The sequence below is a fragment of the Eleutherodactylus coqui genome, chromosome 10, assembly GCF_035609145.1.
Source record: "Eleutherodactylus coqui strain aEleCoq1 chromosome 10, aEleCoq1.hap1, whole genome shotgun sequence".
Taxonomy (NCBI): domain Eukaryota; kingdom Metazoa; phylum Chordata; class Amphibia; order Anura; family Eleutherodactylidae; genus Eleutherodactylus; species Eleutherodactylus coqui.
In genome coordinates this window covers 8,132,820-8,152,953 of record NC_089846.1, presented here as the reverse complement: position 1 = coordinate 8,152,953, position 20,134 = coordinate 8,132,820, and the positions used below count along the sequence as shown (strand labels likewise).

Here is a 20,134-nt window from a genome sequence, read left to right as displayed (position 1 = left end):
ATGCGGTATGCCTCCCTGAAGAGGTGCGTTTTTCGAGCACGCCTGAAGTTCTGCGAGTCCTGGATTGCTCGGGTAGCCTTTGGTAGTGCGTTCCAGAGGACCAGTGCTGCTCTGGAGAAGTCTTGGAGGCGGGAATGAGAAGTTCGAATTAAAGGGGTGCGCAGTCTGATTTCGTTACAGAGCGGAGAGCCCGGGCTGGTTGATGGATTGAGATGAGGGAGGCGATATAGGGGGGCGCTGCGCTGTAAATGAAGGATACAATATAGGGGGCGCTGCACTGTGGAGGGCTTTATGGATGAAGGTAGCGAGTTTGAATTGAATTCTGTATTTAACGGGCAGCCAGTGCAGTGACCGGCACAGGGCAGAGGCATCTGAGTAGTGACTGGGCAGGAAGATGAGCCTGGCTGCTGCATTCAGGATGGATTGGAGAGGGTAGAGTCTGGCGCAGGGGAGGCCGATCAGCAACGAGTTGCAATAATCGAGCCGAGAGTGGATGAGGGCGGCGGTGAGCGTTTTTATATATTGACATCTTGCATTTTATCAAACAACCCTCCAAATCTTGGCTTCCTGAACTCCATCAAACAACCCCTATAGAGGATATAGTCAAAAAGACGATCCAGCACTATTTCTCAATCCTATGGTGAAATAACAATACTTGAATAGAATACTTGGTTCTTCGGATCTATTCCATTTCAGCCTGAAGAAGAGCCCGAGAGGCTCACAAGCTCGCTATTACATCATGTATTTTTGTTAGCCATTAAAAGCTATCATATCTACAAGATTACTTGGCTTCTCTTGCTGGGAACAATCACATTTTGCATAGAAAGGCATGGGTGTGCTACATGACGGTATGGCACATGGGCTCCTGGGGGCCCCAGAACATGAGTTTGAGGTTTGTGTTGAGGCTCCTGTAAGAAGTAGAGAGTAAAACCCAACTGCATCGTAGAAGAGCAGCATGTGAGAAGTAGGAATCCGCTTCCTGCGCCTCTAAGTCCGGTGGGACCGCTGTTAGGACTGCAGTAAATTGCACTGGAAGTGGCCCCCTCTGTGCCTCCTCTCCACCCCCTGGCACTATTTTCAATGAGGAGAGGCCGAACAGGGGCGGAGCTAATTCCCGGAACTTAGCCCTGCCCCTGCTTCGCCTCCTCTCATTGCAAATAGTGGAGAGGGGGCGGGAGCTCAGAGCACTGCTCCCGGCTCTTCCAACCTCCTCCCCCTGCAGAGAGAGACGCCGTATATTGGCCGGGCGTGAATACCCGGACGATACACGGTCGTGTGAATGCACCCTTATGCTGTATTATTAACACTGTAAAAAAAAGTCAGATTTGATGTTTTTTTTTCTCCCTGCCCCTCAAAAAAAAGTTGCTAAAACTTCTACAATAGATTATATGTACCCAAAAATGGCACCAGTGAAAACTACAGCTCGCCACGAAAAAAGAAACAAGCCGCCATCTAAACGAAACAATAGTTATGGCTTCTGAGAAGTGGAGATAAAAGTCCCCAAAAATCATTGTGTCTTTAGGTCCCAAATAGGCCGCGTCACTAAGGGGTTAACGATACATTGATGTGGGCAGTATGGTGCGGGTCTACAACTGACCGCCAGAAAGGGGGGGGGCATGGTTATCCGTACATTGCAGCGCTGCAGAGCTTCTTTCCCTGTGTGCGATGCGGGGACGAGGAGCAGCGGCGCACAGATGTACGTACGCGCCAGTAACATCCGCCTTGACGCCAGAAGAAAGACGCTTAGAAGTTGGCACATAAAAAGGAATCCATTCTTTCCCGAACTGAATCGACTTCTACACCGCGACTTCAAGACGACATTTCCACATAAAAGGCGGCGGATGCAGATATCTGACAGAAGATCAGCGGCTCCCTGAGTGTAGGAGATGGCAGCGCCAGCAGAGAACTTGTGTGTTCCATCACCGCGTCCCTTTCATGTCGGCTGCAGACAAAGGTTTGCTCGGTACATCTATCCCTCCCCTCCGCAGCTGAAATCAGAGCGCATCCGGGAATGTGTGTGCAGCCCTCACCCAGCCTCGCCATGGGGGGACCAGAGATGACTAAGTTCACACAAGCCCCTCAGATCTCGCTCATTACTGAACCCTCCTGCAACTTTTGCGCCTTCATCATTCTCTTATATACAGCGGTTCTCCAAGATGTGGATCTCTTCAGCATGGTGGGAGTTGTAGTCCCGCAATAGCTGGCGATCCGCAGGTGGGAGATCACGGATATATAGGATAACATAAGGCCGATGGAGATGGAAGATGCCGAATGCTCCAATATTCCGGATTACTGGACTGTCATAGAGAACAATATGAAACTATGTTGTAGTTTACCAAGGGTGGGATACTGCGCATGTGCGTCCGACTCTCCCCTGGGAGCTGGTCTGCATTGTCTGGTGGAGTCTGAAATCCCCCTCTTCTGTCTCACTGTCCCTTTCCATCCTTTACACTGCAGCTTTGCTCCGTTAAGGCACATATATAATTAGTGACTACAGCTCAGCTGCGTCGTCTGTTGGATGCAGAGGTAGTCTGAGATCTACCTCCTGTCTCGCCAGATACTCAGGCTCCACCATTGTTTCTTTCCATGCTTTAAACTGCAGCTCTGCTCCATTAGGACACAGTTATAAGGAGTGACTCCAGCTTACCTGCATAGGATATCAGAGTCTGCGTTTACGCACACAGTTTCTGACGAATTTTGAGCAATCATCTGACAGTTCTGAGCGATCATTTTGCATAAGTACTAATGGGCTAATCAGCACTTTAGTACTTCATTGCATGTATTTAGAGAACAGCGGGTGGTCTGTTCTCTAAATACATTACTATTGTTCTCCACTGGGGCAGTGGCTGTTAACAGCTGGTAAAGAATGTTATCAGCGCTGCCCGTGGAGAACTCAGCGTGCGGTCCGTCTTATCGTCCTGAGGGACAAGGATTTCATGCGGACCTGAAGTCAGCGATGGACGAAAACTGCACAGTGAGTGCACGACTGACGCACATTTACACACAACCATTATCGCTCAAAAATTGGCTTTTGAGAGAAGTTTGAGCGATAATCGTCGTATGTGAAAGGACCTTAAGGCCTCATGTCCACTGGGAAATTCGGGCCCACACGGATTCTCCATGCAGAATCCCACCGCAGGTCCCTCTTTTCCCGCGGACATGAGACCTATAAATTGATTTTTACTTACCTGTCCGAACGCTGCGGATCTGCCCTCCGTCGCGGGCAGATTTTCTTTCTTCGGCTTGGCGGATGTGCTTGGCACGCCCGCAGCGTACCGTGCGCATGCGCCGGGCACAGTTTTTTTTAACTCCTGCTCTCCCGCGCCAGGGAGCAGAAATTCAGCTGCGGGTGTGCCGCGGATACGGACGGCTTCCATAGGCTTCTATCGAAGCCTGCATTAGACCCGCAGAAAATGGAGCATGCTGCGGGTGATTTCCCGCAGTGCGATCCGCGCGGCAAGGAAAAAGGACATCTGCAGGTATTTACCTACCGGCGGGTGTCCAATGCATCCCTATGGCCGCGGATCACGCGTGTGGGACACCCGCGTGGATTTCCTAAATCGATTTACCCAGTGGACATGAGGCCTAAGGGCGGCTTCACACCGGCGATAAAATCACGCAAGATCTGTGCATCGCGAGACGCACACATATGAACGCCATTCTTTGGATTAGGGTGGTACACATGAGCGATGGTTTCCCACACGGGACATGTTGTGTCTTGCTGTGTGCTCTCCCATTGCATCGCCCGTTGTTTTCTATGGAGCCGGCAGGAGCGTTGCGCCACATGATAGATGCACGCGATGCATTGTGAGATGGAGATGGGAGAAACTCGGCAATCCTCTGCCGCAGCAGACAGCCACAGCGGAGGATTCCCTGCTTCCCCGAATTGATGCGAGGTTCAGACTGCAGTGCTGTGCCATCCCATACTTTACACTACAGCTCTGCTCTGTGAGGGCACAGCTATAATCAGTGACTACAGCTCAGCTGCATTATCTGTTGGAGTTAGATGTAATCTGAAATCCACCTCTTCTGTCTCCCCAGATGCTCAGGCTGTAGCACTGTCCCTTTCCTTGCTTTACACTGCAGCTTTGCTCCACTAGGGCACAGCTAATCAGTGACTCCTACTTACCTGTACAGTAGATCAGAGTCTGTGACTAGGTTCATATCATCATTATGTGTGAGGTAGTCTGAAATCCACCACCTTCTCTTCCCAGATACCCCAGCTGCAGCACTGTCCCTTTCCATGCTTTATACTGCAGTTCTGCTCTATATCAGTGTTTTCTGCATTATTTGTTGGAGTCTCAGATATTCTAAAATCCACCTTTTCTGTCTCAATAGAAGTTCAGGATGAATTGCAGTCTCACTCCATGCTTTACACTGCAGCTCTGCTCCATTTGGACACTGCTATATAATCAGTGAATCCAGCGTAGTGGAATGGTCTGTTGGGAGTCAGAGGTAGTTCGAGATCCACCTCTCCTGTCTCAGAGGTTGCCGCTCACTCTCCCCTATGCTTTACACTGCAGTTCTGCTTGTTTTGATTAGCTTTTATATATAATTTACAGCGTCAGCAGGAGGTGAGCAGAGGGAGATCATTTCCATTACAGCAAAGACAGCAGATTATAAACTACCAACGCCAATCCTACAGTGACAGAGGGGAGGAGTCTCAACAAGGGGGAGGAGCCTGAAGATCTGCTTCATGCATTTTTTCCATGCACCTGTACACAACTCATTAGATTTCGCCGTCTTGTGATGCAGTTTCTATTTAATGGAGCCGTACCGCTGGCCACGATGGCGGCGCCGGCTTGTGTTGTGCTCCTTTATCGGAGGCGAGCGGCTTTGTTTGCGGTAATTAAATGAATTACAATTGATCGCGCCGTTGCAGAGGGAGCGTAGAACAAGTGTATTTGCATGTTCTGGTAACGCTTTCGCTGCTTAGGCCGGGCCTGCGACAAACCCTAAGGGAGGCGACCTCCGACCCCAGACTACAAGCGGAGCACTTCCCTATGCATGTGAATGAGATGAAGTCAGCCAAGCAGCCCCCTCCCCCGCCCCTCGCCGTATCCACCGAGCCACTCGAGGGGAACTAATATAATGGTGGAGATATGCGGAGAGCACAAAGGACGAGGCGCAAAATATTAATGAGAGGAGTAAATGAGGCGGCTGCAGGTACGGCCAGATCCCGCTCGCTGGTGGCAGCCAGGGGTGCCTGTAGGTATATATACCGGTATATCAGTGAGATTGTGGGGTTACTCTGCGTCCTCCAATGCCGGGAAGAGTCGATTATCTGGTATTCTGGATTATTAGACTGATCAAATCTGCTGCTGTGAAGGCGAGCTCACAGTGGGATGGGCGCAATAAAACCATTTCTGCAGATTTTACCACAAATCTGCAGCAAAAACTGCGTCAAATGGCGACGATTCCAAAATATGCCACCTGTGAGTGTATCCGCAGGCCGGGCTCACACCAACGGGCCGAGGCCCACAGCTGATTCCGGCTGGTAGTCCTGCGTACCTGATCTATCTGTATTGAGAAAGACCGTTGTTTGCACTTCCTGCGCCGGCACTTAAAATAGAGCATGCTGCAATTTTCCTTCCGCTTGTGGAATACGCAATTTGTATCCGAGAGTGTGAAGGAAAAATTGAAAGTTCATGCCTTGCAATGTCCACGCGAAAGTCTGCGCAGACGGCGATCTCGGATTCCCTAATTAGAAGCTATTTGTATGAGACCCCTCTTAGCCTGATTTATAACGCTGTCTGCTGGTGCACTGTATCTAATCCTATCCTGTGTGATACCGCCTGCTGAGCTGTGTATCTAATCCTATCCTGTGTGATACGGTCTGCCGACCCTTGTATCTAATCCTATCCTGTGTGATACTGTCTGCTGAGCTGTGTATCTAATCCTCTCCTGTGTGATACTGTCTGCTGAGCCGTGTATCTAATCCTCTCCTGTGTGATACGGTCTGCCGACCCTTGTATCTAATCCTATCCTGTGTGATACTGTCTGCTGAGCTGTGTATCTAATCCTCTCCTGTGTGATACTGTCTGCTGAGCTGTGTATCTAATCCTATCCTGTGTGATACTGTCTGCTGAGCTGTGTATCTAATCCTATCCTGTGTGATACGGTCTGCCGACCCTTGTATCTAATCCTATCCTGTGTGATACTGCCTGCTGAGCTGTGTATCTAATCCTATCCTGTGTGATACTGTCCGCTGAGCTGTGTATCTAATCCTATCCTGTGTGATACGGTCTGCCGACCCTTGTATCTAATCCTATCCTGTGTGATACTGTCTGCTGAGCTGCTGTATCTAATCCTATCCTGTGTGATACTGTCTGCTGAGCTGCTGTATCTAATCGTATCCTGTGTGATACTGTCTGCTGAGCCATGTATCTAATCCTGTCCTGTGTGATACTGTCTGTTGAGCTGCTGTATCTAATCCTCTCCTGTGTGATACTGTCTGCTGAGCTGCTGTATCTAATCCTATCCTGTGTCATACTGTCTGCTGAGCTGCTGTATCTAATCCTATCCTGTGTAATACTGTCTGCTGTATCTAATCCTATCCTGTGTGATACTGTCTGCTGTATCTAATCCTATCCTGTGTGATACTGTCTGCTGAGCTGTGTATCTAATCCTATCCTGTGTGATACTGTCTGCTGAGCTGTGTATCTAATCCTATCCTGTGTGATACGGTCTGCCGACCCTTGTATCTAATCCTATCCTGTGTGATACTGCCTGCTGAGCTGTGTATCTAATCCTATCCTGTGTGATACTGTCCGCTGAGCTGTGTATCTAATCCTATCCTGTGTGATACGGTCTGCCGACCCTTGTATCTAATCCTATCCTGTGTGATACTGTCTGCTGAGCTGCTGTATCTAATCGTATCCTGTGTGATACTGTCTGCTGAGCCATGTATCTAATCCTATCCTGTGTGATACTGTCTGTTGAGCTACTGTATCTAATCCTCTCCTGTGTGATACTGTCTGCTGAGGTGCTGTATCTAATCCTATCCTGTGTGATACTGTCTGCTGAGCTGCTGTATCTAATCCTATCCTGTGTCATACTGTCTGCTGAGCTGCTGTATCTAATCCTATCCTGTGTGATACTGTCTGCTGTATCTAATCCTATCCTGTGTGATACTGTCTGCTGAGCTGTGTATCTAATCCTATCCTGTGTGATACTGTCTGCTGAGCTGTGTATCTAATCCTATCCTGTGTGATACTGCCTGCTGAGCCGTGTATCTAAGCTTATGAGCACTTTGGTGCAGTTCCATGCCAGCGATCCCGTGTAATCAGCGTGTTCCCTCCGTGTTGGCTGCCTGGTAGGAGATGTTACCGTCAGGTTAACCAGAAGGTGCGATGAAGTGACAACCGGACGGCAGGTGATGGGGATCGTCTTTATTCTCAGGTGAGAGCGGAGGCCGCTCAGGTGGAATAAAGTCCTGCCAGCTAATGCGAGTGAACAGGTAGCGCTGTACGTGCTGAGAGTGATTAGGGAGACGGCGGCTCCCCGGGGACGCACTTCGGATGCGGTTTGACAACGCAGCTTTCAATGAACTCAAAGACGGTGTACGGGTCTTGATCAGCGTTAACATGAATGACATCTGGATAAAACTCCTCCAGCTCCTCAGCGCCGGCGTGATACATGTCTAACCTCAGCTGAACCTGCTGCTCCGAGTCCGCCGGGTTCTGCCGCAGACGCTCGTGCACTTCCACTCTGGGCGCCGGCTTGTAAAGACTGTGATACCTGCGAGAAAACAGGGCTGGGTTATGGATGTGACACTAGTAGGGACATACCTAGAGAAGGCCAGGCCCCACAGGGATGAGATACCAGCAGGGGGCATAACTAGAGAAGGCCGAGCCCCATAGGGATGAGATACCAGCAGGGGGCATAACTAGAGAAGGCCGAGCCCCATAGGGATGAGATACCAGCAGGGGGCATAACTAGAGAAGGCCGAGCCCCATAGGGATGAGATACCAGCAGGGGGCATAACTAGAGAAGGCCGGGCCCCATAGGGATGAGATACCAGCAGGGGGCATAACTAGAGAAGGTCGAGCCCCACAGGGATGAAATACTAGTAGGGAAATAACTAGAGAAGGCCGGGCCCCACAGTGATGAGATACCAGCAGGGGGCATAACTAGAGAAGGCCGGGCCCCATAGGGATGAGATACCAGCAGGGGGCATAACTAGAGAAGGCCGAGCCCCACAGGGATGAGACACCAGCAGGGGGCATAACTAGAGAAGGCCGAGCCCCATAGGGATGAGATACCAGCAGAGGGCATAACTAGAGAAGGCCGGGCCCCATAGGGATGAGATACCAGCAGGGGGCATAACTAGAGAAGGTCGGGCCCCATAGGGATGAGATACCAGCAGGGGGCATAACTAGAGAAGGTCGGGCCCCATAGGGATGAGATACCAGCAGGGGGCATAACTAGAGAAGGCCGGGCCCCACAGGGATGAGATACCAGCAGGGGGCATAACTAGAAAAGGCCGGGCCCCATAGGGATGAGATACCAGCAGGGGGCATACCTAGAGAAGGCCGAGCCCCATAGGGATGAGACGGTAGCAGGGGGCATGACTAGAGAAGGCCGGGCCCCACAGGGATGAGATACCAGTAGGCGGCATACCTAGAGAAGGCCGGGCCCCATAGGGATGAGACGGTAGCAGGGGGCATACCTAGAGAAGGCCGAGCCCCATAGGGATGAGACGGTAGCAGGGGGCATGACTAGAGAAGGCCGGGCCCCACAGGGATGAAATACGAGTAGGGGAACAACTAGAGAAGGCCGGGCCCCACAGGGATGAGATACCAGCAGGGGGCATAACTAGAGAAAGCCTGGCCCCATAGGGATGAGATACCAGCAGACGGCATACCTAGAGAAGGCCGTGCCCCACAGGGATGAAATACTAGTAGGGGCATAACAGTGATGAGACACCAGCAGGGGGCATAACTAGAGAAAGCCAGGCCCCATAGAGTTGAGATACTAGTAGGGACATACCTAGAGAAGGCTGGGCCCCACAGGGATGAACTACTAGTAGGGACATACCTAGAGAAGGCTGGGCCCCACAGGGATGAACTACTAGTAGGGACATACCTAGAGAAGGCCGAGCCCCATAGGGATGAGACAGTAGAAGGGGGCATAACTAGAGAAAGCCAGGCCCCATAGGGATGAAATACTAGTAGGGAAATAACTAGAGAAGGCCGAGCCCCACAGGGATGAGATACCAGCAGGGACATAACTAGAGAAGGCTGGGCCTCACAGAGATGAGATACCAGCAGGGGGCATAACTAGAGAAGGCCGAGCCCCATAGGGATGAGATACCAGCAGGGGGCATAACTAGAGAAGGCCGAGCCCCATAGGGATGAGATACTAGTAGGGAAATAACTAGAGAAGGCCCGGCCCCACAGAGATGAGATACCAGCAGGGACATAACTAGAGAAGGCAGAGCCCCAGAGGGATGAGATACTAGTAGGGACATACCTAGAGAAGGCTGGGCCCCACAGGGATGAACTACTAGTAGGGACATACCTAGAGAAGGCCGAGCCCCATAGGGATGAGACAGTAGAAGGGGGCATAACTAGAGAAAGCCAGGCCCCATAGGGATGAAATACTAGTAGGGAAATAACTAGAGAAGGCCGAGCCCCACAGGGATGAGATACCAGCAGGGACATAACTAGAGAAGGCTGGGCCTCACAGAGATGAGATACCAGCAGGGGGCATAACTAGAGAAGGCCGAGCCCCATAGGGATGAGATACCAGCAGGGGGCATAACTAGAGAAGGCCGAGCCCCATAGGGATGAGATACTAGTAGGGAAATAACTAGAGAAGGCCCGGCCCCACAGAGATGAGATACCAGCAGGGACATAACTAGAGAAGGCAGAGCCCCAGAGGGATGAGATACTAGTAGGGACATACCTAGAGAAGGCTGGGCCCCACAGGGATGAACTACTAGTAGGGACATACCTAGAGAAGGCCGAGCCCCATAGGGATGAGACAGTAGAAGGGGGCATAACTAGAGAAAGCCAGGCCCCATAGGGATGAAATACTAGTAGGGAAATAACTAGAGAAGGCCGAGCCCCATAGGGATGAGATACTAGTAGGAAAATAACTAGAGAAGGCAGAGCCCCACAGGGATGAGATACCAGCAGGGACATAACTAGAGAAGGCTGGGCCTCACAGAGATGAGATACCAGCAGGGGGCATAACTAGAGAAGGCCGAGCCCCATAGGGATGAGATACCAGCAGGGGGCATAACTAGAGAAGGCCGAGCCCCATAGGGATGAGATACTAGTAGGGAAATAACTAGAGAAGGCCCGGCCCCACAGAGATGAGATACCAGCAGGGACATAACTAGAGAAGGCAGAGCCCCAGAGGGATGAGATACTAGTAGGGACATAACTAGAGAAGGCAGAGCCCCATAGGGATGAGATACTAGTAGGGACATACCTATAGAAGGCAGAGCCCCATAGGGATGAGATACTAGTAGGGACATACCTATAGAAGACCGAGCCCCATAGGGATGAGATACTAGTAGGGACATAACTAGAGAAGGCAGAGCCCCATAGGGATGAGACGGTAGCAGGGGGCATAACTAGAGAAGGCCGGGCCCCACAGAGATGAGATACCAGCAGGGGGCATAACTAGAGAAGGCCGAGCCCCATAGGGATGAGATACTAGTAGGGAAATAACTAGAGAAGGCAGAGCCCCATAGGGATGAGATACTAGTAGGGACATACCTATAGAAGGCAGAGCCCCATAGGGATGAGATACTAGTAGGGACATAACTAGAGAAGGCAGAGCCCCATAGGGATGAGATACTAGTAGAGACATAACTAGAGAAGGCAGAGCCCCATAGGGATGAGATACTAGTAGGGACATAATTATAGAAGGCAGAGCCCCATAGGGATGAGATACTAGTAGGGACATAACTAGAGAAGACCAGGCCCCAAGTGATGAGACAGTAGCGAGGGGGGCATAACTGGAGAAGGCCGGGCCCCAAGGGGATGAGACAGTAGCAGGGGGCATAACTAGAGAAGACCGGGCCCTAGAAAGATGAGATGCTAGCAGGGGGCATAACATGAGAAGACCGGGGGTATAAGAACAGAAGGCTGGGACCCAGAAGGATGAGATAATGATGTGCAGGATGGCGATCTAGCTCGTCCCAAAGATGCTCGATGGGGTTGAGATCTGGACTTTGGGCTGACAATAAAGTCTGCAGACGTTCCGCTCCTCCACACTGCGTGCCGTATGACATGGCACTTGTCATGGTGGTGGAGACACAGAGCTGTACACCTGGTGACATCCCCCCCACCAGATCCCATTGTCAGCTCTACACCTGGTGACATCCCCCCACCAGACCCTGGTGTCGGCTCTACACCTGGTGACATCCCCCCACCAGACCCCATTGTCAGGTCTACACCTGGTGACATCCCTCCACCAGACCCCGTTGTCAGATCTACACTTGGTGACATCCCTCCAGCAGACCCCGTTGTCAGCTCTACACCTGGTGACATCCCTCCACCAGACCCCGTTGTCAGCTCTACACCTGGTGACATCCCCCCCCCCCCCAGACCCCGTTGTCAGTTCTACACCTGGTGACATCCCCCGACCAGACCCCGTTGTCGGCTCTACACCTGGTAACATCCCTCCACCAGACCCCGTTGTCAGCTCTACACCTGGTGACATCTCCCCACAAGACCCTGTTGTCAGATCTACACCTGGTGACATCTCCCCACAAGACCTCGTTGTTAGATCTACACTTGGTGACATCCCCCCACCAGACCCTGTTGTCGGTTCTACACCTGATGACATCCCCCCCAACAGACCCCGTTGTCAGCTCCATACCTTAGGCCATCGCATGTATGTAGAGCCTATGCTTTTCTATGGGTTCTTCCACACGGTGTTTTGTAGCCTGCGACAATGGAAAACTACAAAATCAGCCGCGATTTGTCATTTTTTTCTAGCCCATGTTTCCCTATGGAACCTTTCTTTCTGTTGCATCCTTTACAATGAAGAAACCTTTACAGTAGGTGATCCTACAGCAAAAGCCCTAAGCTAAACCCTAGCTGCAGTAAAAAAAACAAAAAATAATAATATATCACCTAAGAGGCACTGTCATCTCTGGCGCGTCTTCCCCTCTTCAAATCCAGCACTCGTCTTCAGTCCTCCGCCAGCCCTTCCTGGATTGGAGGATCAAAATTCCCGCCTCCAGGAAGGGCTGGCTGTGAGTGGTTTAAGAGCGCTGTGGCTTAGCCAATCAAAAGGCAGAGCTTGATGAACCAATCACAGCCATACAATGAATACTAATATATCATCTGACAGCTCAGTACTGCTGGGTGGCCAATACTTTTGTCAACATAGTGTAGTGATGTCACCATGCCGGGGCCTATACTGTAATATTGGCACCAACACTCCTATGCAGGGAGGCTCTATAGACTGTGCAGCATCAACATCCCTGTATGGAGCTGTAGTACGGTAAAGGCCAGCAGTGTCACCACCAGGGCCGACTACTAACAAGTCACTGCTTTAAGGAACACTAACATAAACCCTTCCTACAATATTGTCTACAATGGAGACCAAGCACGGCTGAGCACTAGAAGATGTCAATGTGCAGCACGGAGCAGAATCACCAGGTACTCACCTCTCCCCGGAGACGGGATCGGTCATACGAAGAGACAGGCGCTCTATGGCCACGTCATCTGGGATGTCCAGGAAGAAGACCCTGCCGGGAGAAAGAGACCGCCAGGTTAGAGACAGTTTGTTTTCACACCATCTGCAAGATCCCTTCCTGCTATTAGTGAAAGTAAATCACATGATTACCAATCAAAGCCTGAAGTGCAACAATTAATGATCTGGAGGAGGGAACTGAGGGGAAACGAATCAAATTTGCCAACGACACAAAGCTAGGATGGATGGCTAAAGGCCCATTTACACGCAACGATGATCGCTCAAAATGCGTTCAAATTAATGAATTTGAGCAATAATCGCTCAGTGTGAATGTGAAAAAAAAACCAATCACTCACTTGTCGTTTGCAGTCAGCTTAAAAAACCTTGTTGGCTCGCTGGCTTCCCGCCCAGCACTTCCCATAGCAGGTGAATCGCTGAGCGAGAAGTAGACAAGAAGCCCACGAATCGGCGGCAAGACTTTCAATTTAAATGCTCTACACGAGCGCTGACAACCTTAGCGGTGATGTCAGAGCTTTTACAGTCATTTAAAAGCATATCAGCCCGTGTAAAAGGGCCTTCACATTAGAGAAGAGAGAGGATTCAAAAAGATCTAAACAAGCTTGCACAGTGGGCGGTGACTAACAGAATGGTATTTAACGAGGAGAAATGCAAAGTCCTACATCTGGGCAAGAAAAATGAAGAAAGCACATACAGAATGGGAGGAATTGGGCTAAGCAGCAGCACATGTGAAAAAGACTTAGATATACTAATAGATCATAGACTGAACATGAGTCAACAATGTGATGCAGCAGCCAAAAAGGCACACAAATTGATCTTTTTTTTTATTTTTTTTTTGGGGTCTGGCCTTCGTCTTTCCATGTTTTTCGATCCATGGCATTTTCCGTTCTCTGGGTTTGGCACTTTCCATAGGCTTAACGATAAGGGGGAAAAAAAGGCTAAGAAAAATGTGTGGCCAAAAACATCAGCAAAAAACACAAGCATCACCCAAAAAACACAGAAAAAAAGACTAAAAATCTATGTGGGTTGAACTAGGAAGATTTTCATTTTGTACGCTGGTCTTAATTTGTAGCTCCACGGTTAGGAGATACGCTTAAGGTATTAAGCAGTGCGCGACTCTTAATATATTTGGCGCATCTTGGGCCGCCCCACGTGCCAAAAGAAGTAAAGCTACAAGCTGGTGAAGGGGGCAGCTAGAGAATTTAAGCCATTTTTAGCATAAATTATAATAAATGTGACGGGCTGCAATGTCCGCACTTCCTGCTGCTAAACCCCGCCTGCTTTAAAAAAAAAAAACTAAAGTGGTGAGGCTAATATAAAAATGCAAAAAGCTGCAAGTTTTGTGCAATGCCAAAGTTGTGACTAAATCCCTATTGCTTCATATTGAGATATTCACAAGTATTTTTCACAAGCATGAGGAAACAAAAAATTGTAAAATGTCCCATTTTTGTCTGTGTTGCGAATCAAAATAGACCATTAAGTTATTGGGATCGCATGAATATGCGTGATATATGTGTATTTACGCATTAGCTCAATGGGCCATGTTCTATGTTGGTCAGTATTACAGACTGACATAGCCCATGGCAGTCAATGGGATTGCGCAAATACACATTTGTACATAAAATCAATGTAGCCATTTGCGGGTTTTTATTGTGTGCGTGAAAACACTTGAAATAAACAAACGAAAAAAGAATAAGCAGGGCCAGAATACGCAGCGTCTGGGGTGCGTGAAGGGAGAGGCGAGTTGCAAAACCAGACACAACCTGCAAACAAGGTAGGTGCTGTGTTTGGAAGAAAGCAGCTGTGTTTCTAATCCTGGACAAGCCCTTTAACCCCTTTAGTGGCACGCCCGGAAAATCTCTGGCGCTTGCTGCACTGGCCAAGCAGTTAAACCCCGGAAGATTTCCGTGGACAGCTCTAGTGCTGAAATACTGGTAAGAACACGCAGTTATTGTACACGTTTGCCAACTCAAATTACCTCAGCGCTGACGTGGTAATAATAAACCTGCCACTGAAGGGGTTAAAGGAGAACCATCAAGTTTGTACCCCATAAACTAAGTTATTGGGCTCAAAGCTGATGGAAGGGGGAGTTCGGGGAGCTTTGTGTCATACTCACCAGATCCCCCATTCCAGGACGAGTCCCCCTGAAGTCTGCGTGGGCTGGCAGCTTGACTCTAGGTGAGATGTGCGCACAGAAAGAGTCAAACGTCAGGTGATCTGTGCTATGGGAGCAGAAAACCCGCACCCCCTGCTGAGCGGATCCACTGATGACTAGAACGGGATCCGTTTGGTATATTCACGATAGTGCGGCACGCTGCGCTATTTTGCCCAGGATTTTCGCATAGAGGCTCCGGAACCGCAGAGAAAACCATTTACCACAATAAATAATAAACGCAGAAATCACAAGCGTTAACCCCTTCATTGTTGCCAAAATTCGAAACGCCTCCTTCGCCGCGGTGGGGCGATTTACATCTTTCCTTCTTCCCATCTGACATCCGTATCCCATCAAATCTGACGTCTCATTTGCAAAAAAAAGAAAAAAAAAGCGTTTTATAAAGTATCTCCTCCGTTTAACAGCGGCGGCTCCATTTATTAGGAGCAGAATTAGGATTTCCCTCCCCCCCCTCCCCCGACAGTAAATTCCCGCCGTTCCGGCAATCACGTGTGTAAATGTAATTTAAAAATAAATAAAGAAGAAAAAAAAAAAAGTGCGTCCTGAATATTTTATGCGGGATTGTCACAAAACAGAAATAATAACGACTATACTGAGCGATTAGAATTAATATTTATGCGGCCTGTAATGAAATATTCATGGCGACAGAGTGGGGAGGAGTGGGGGGGCGGCGGAGGTGGAGCGGAGGAGCGAGGTGGGGGGTGGGGGGTAATAGAACGAGATTTAATATACATCGGGCTCTGTTTACTGCTCGGCTTGATGTTTAAAGATAGTTTGACAAGACGCGGCAGGAAGCTGTCACTCATCCTTTTGAATTGGGACAGGGGGCGACTTGCTGCCGGTGACAGCGCGCGGATTGAGTTTCTGACACAGATGTGATAAAAAAAAAATAAAAAAAAAATTTCAAAATTTTCAAAAAAAATAAAAAAATAAAATAATCCCCCCTTCTAAATTTTTTTTCTTTTCCCTCATTTCATAGCCGGAGGCTGACAGTGCGAGCGCGCTCCTTCCATCTCCCCTTCCATCAGCCGAAATTAAGGAATTAATGAGCGAGATATAGACTTTACAGCGGGCCCTAGGAATGTTTACGACTTATTAAATTATAATGCGACCGGCTGTATAATTTATCAGCCAATTAAAGGAAGTGTTAGTTGATTTGATGGAATGAGGACCTACAAAATGCATTTAACTAATAGAGAACTGTAGGCTTCCTTGCCATGGGGCTGCGAGCGTCTTGGATTACGCGGCTAATTGCTTGACTTTATGGCGCTGTCACCGATAGCCATGCATATTTTATCGTCTTCAAATACTTCAATTGTGTGTGTTCGTGTTGCTGCTGTAATATGTAGAAGCTCGGCCAAACTTCGGTGTAGTTAAAGTGCTCTTCCCAACAAAAGGCCGTCTGCTGCGGGGCAGGAGAGCGCGAAGCGCGGGGTGGGGGTGGGGGGGGGGGAGAGAGTGCAGTGCGACGAACGGAGTCCTCCTACCTTCATTATACTGGAGGTGTAACACAAAGCCACAGTGTTAAATGTCACCAGGCAATTACATGATTAAAAGGAACCAGCATATGACAGTCTTTTGTCTTACATCTCGCTGACACTCACTGCGCCGGATGACTTCACGGAGAAGAGGGGGGGATATAGTTTTTAGAGAAAATAAATTATTAACCCCCCAGAGGAGGTAAGGCGCGAAGGAGATTATTATAGCAAATTAGTTACACGATAATATTAGTAAGTGTATGAGAGGCAACATGAGTATACGCAGATACACCTTACAGGAATGTGCTGGAATTTACCATGTATAGGTATAGGAATCTGTGGGAATGGAAACTATAGTACTGCCCTCTATGTACTAGAATACAACTACTATAATACTGCCCCCTATGTACAAGAATATAACTACTATAATACTGCCCCCTATGTACAAGAATATAACTACTATAATACTGCCCCTATGTACAAGAATATAACTACTATAATACTGCCCCCTATGTACAAGAATATAACTACTATAATACTGCCCCTATGTACAAGAATATAACTACTATAATACTGCCCCCCTATGTACAAGAATATAACTACTATAATACTGCCCCTATGTACAAGAATATAACTACTATAATACTGCCCTCTATATACAAGAATATAACTACTATAATACTGCCCCCTATGTACAAGAATATAACTACTATAATACTGCCCCATATGTAGAAGAATATAACTACTATAATACTGCCCCTATGTACAAGAATATAACTACTATAATACTGCCCCCTATGTACAAGAATATAACTACTATAATACTGCCCCCTATGTACAAGAATATAACTACTATAATACTGCCCCCTATGTACAAGAATATAACTACTATAATACTGCCCCATATGTAGAAGAATATAACTACTATAATACTGCCCCCTATGTACAAGAATATAACTACTATAATACAGCCCCCTATGTACAAGAATATAACTACTATAATACTGCCCCTATGTACAAGAATATAACTACTATAATACTGCCTCTATGTACAAGAATATAACTACTATAATACTGCTCTCTATGTACAAGAATATAACTACTATAATACTGGCCCCTATGTACAAGAATATAACTACTATAATACTGCCCCCTATGTACAAGAATATAACTACTATAATACTGCCCCCTACGTACAAGAATATAACTACTATAATACTGCCCCCTATATACAAGAATATAACTACTATAATACTGCCCCCCTATGTACAAGAATATAACTACTATAATACTGCCCCTATGTACAAGAATATATCTACTATAATACTGCCCCTATGTACAAGAATATAACTACTATAATACTGCCCCCTATGTACAAGAGTATAACTACTATAATACTGCCCTCTATGTACAAGAATATAACTACTATAATACTGCCCCCATGTCCAAGAATATAACTACTATAATACTGCCCCCTATGTACAAGAATATAACTACTATAATACTGCCCTCTATGTACAAGAATATAACTACTATAATACTGCCCCCTATGTACAAGAATATAACTACTATAATACTGCCCCCTATGTACAAGAACATAACTGCTATAATACTGCCCCCATGTCCAAGAATATAACTACTATAATACTGCCCTCTATGTACAAGAGTATAACTACTATAATACTGCCCCCTATGTACAAGAATATAACTACTATAATACTGCCCCCTATGTACAAGAATATAACTACTATAATACTGCCCCCATGTCCAAGAATATAACTACTATAATACTGCCCTCTATGTACAAGAGTATAACTACTATAATACTGCCCTCTATGTACAAGAGTATAACTACTATAATACTGCCCCCTATGTACAAGAGTATAACTACTATAATACTGCTCCCTATGTACAAGAATATAACTACTATAATACTGCCCCCTATGTACAAGAATATAACTGCTATAATACTGCCCCTATGTACAAGAATATAACTACTATAATACTGCTCCTATGTACAAGAATATAACTACTATAATACTGCCCCCTATGTACAAGAATATAACTACTATAATACTGTCCCCTATGTACAAGAATATAACTACTATAATACTGCCCCCTATGTACAAGAATAGAACTACTATAATACTGCTCCCTATGTACAAGAATATAACTACTATAATACTGCTCCCTATGTACAAGAATATAACTACTATAATACTGCTCCTATGTACAAGAATATAACTACTATAATACTGCTCCCTATGTACAAGAATATAACTACTATAATACTGTCCCCTATGTACAAGAATATAACTACTATAATACTGTCCCCTATGTACAAGAATAGAACTACTATAATAGCGCCCCCCATGGATCTGCCTGCAGGTCCTACGGTTTTCCATGACCACCCTCCTATAAATAACACAATAGTGCTGGCAGGGTAGGTTCTTCTTATACGTATCAGCCCGCTGCGGGGATCTGATCTCACTATAAATACTCATTGGAAAACGAGACCTGTTTGCATTAGCAAAAGATTGACAAGAAGCGGCGGCCGTCCTTTGGCCTATTCACAAACAGCTGCTAACCCCTTGCAGGAGTAAGACTAGATTGGGAGAGCGGACGGCCCTTTATAATTAATTACCGGCTACAATTAGCACAGTTATCTCAGCTTTCATTAAGAGCAGATAAAAAAAGGGGGGAAACTAGAAGGAGCAAGTGCATTATAGAGAGGTCTGACACGGCGGGTAACGAGATAGCCGTTAATTAATAAAAACTGTCAGGTGAATGGTTTCGTCTCCAGTCATCGTTATCCTTTCCGTAATGAAATCTCGCTATCTGTAGCAGCGTCCGCCCTGGAGCTACTAAGTCAATTAACTTAATGCTATGCAAATGAGACGGTTTCCCTCGTTATTAGCTTAAAGCCGGCGATCGTTAATAGTATAATTGGCCCTTCAACAGGGTAATTAGACATGACTTTTTCCATTAGACTTACAAGCCTAATTATTGTTGATGGGAGCGAGGGGACATTTCCCGGTGCGCCACGCGGTTAGGGGCAGCTGGCTACGCAAATATAGACAAAACTATGAGGTCACGCCGCAGGGGAATTTTATGCCACTTGCGGGAAATTCTGCTAAACATGATGGAGGCGGTCCGCCGGAGAGACGCGGCATTCAGGAGCCAAAGTTCCAATAGTCCAGAATCCAATAATGGTGAATTACTGATGGATCTGCAGGAGCCTAAATGCAGAAAGGCCGGGCGCACACGGGCGGATTCCATAAGCCGAATCCGGCTCACACTCACAGATATGAATTGCGTATTCTGCAAGCGGAGGAAAAATCACAGCATGCTCTATTTTGCCGCTGACTCCGCGTGGACGGCCTCCATTGAAGTCAACAGAGGCCATCCAACCCACGTGATCGCTTAGTGACAGTGTGGGAAATACAAATATTGAAAAAAAACTGTACTCCTCATGACAGACGGCGAGCCCCGCGGGTATTCGCATTACAGAATAATCAGCTATGCAGGGTAGCCAGCCAGGCTCACGGGTCCTTCACATGCAGAATCCAGTCCGCCCGTGTGAGCCCAGCCTAAAAGTTCAAATCTGGCGGGTGCTATCAGCAGGGGGTCTCCCGCTGTATGGGTATCGCCTGCTGTCCAAGCTGCTGTTGGGGTAGTTGTTATGACCCACTGGAGGGGATGAGTAGACCGCACTGCTCTGCCTCTATAAATATTGTTGGTTTCCGCAGTGTGGCACAGTTGATAGCTGTGACAACATGTGTTCTAGCCAGGATTCCTTGTTCTA

At 47.7% G+C, this 20,134-nt stretch overlaps 1 protein-coding gene across 2 annotated transcripts in view; it reads right to left on the bottom strand.

Moving 5' to 3' along the window:
* Positions 1 to 7,376: 7,376 nt before the first annotated feature.
* Positions 7,377 to 20,134, bottom strand: part of AK8 (adenylate kinase 8) — an 82,629-nt gene continuing 69,871 nt past the window's right edge. The window contains exons 12-13 of one of the 2 annotated variants that reach the window (XM_066579727.1): positions 12,635 to 12,715; positions 7,377 to 7,740 (exon numbers count right to left, since the gene is read on the bottom strand). In XM_066579727.1, coding sequence (XP_066435824.1) covers positions 7,485 to 7,740; positions 12,635 to 12,715 — 337 coding nt within the window. In that variant the 3' untranslated portion in view covers positions 7,377 to 7,484. Of the gene's footprint in view, positions 7,741 to 11,834; positions 11,906 to 12,634; positions 12,716 to 20,134 lie in introns of those variants that run through there. The other variant, XM_066579728.1, reaches the window with a different exon arrangement.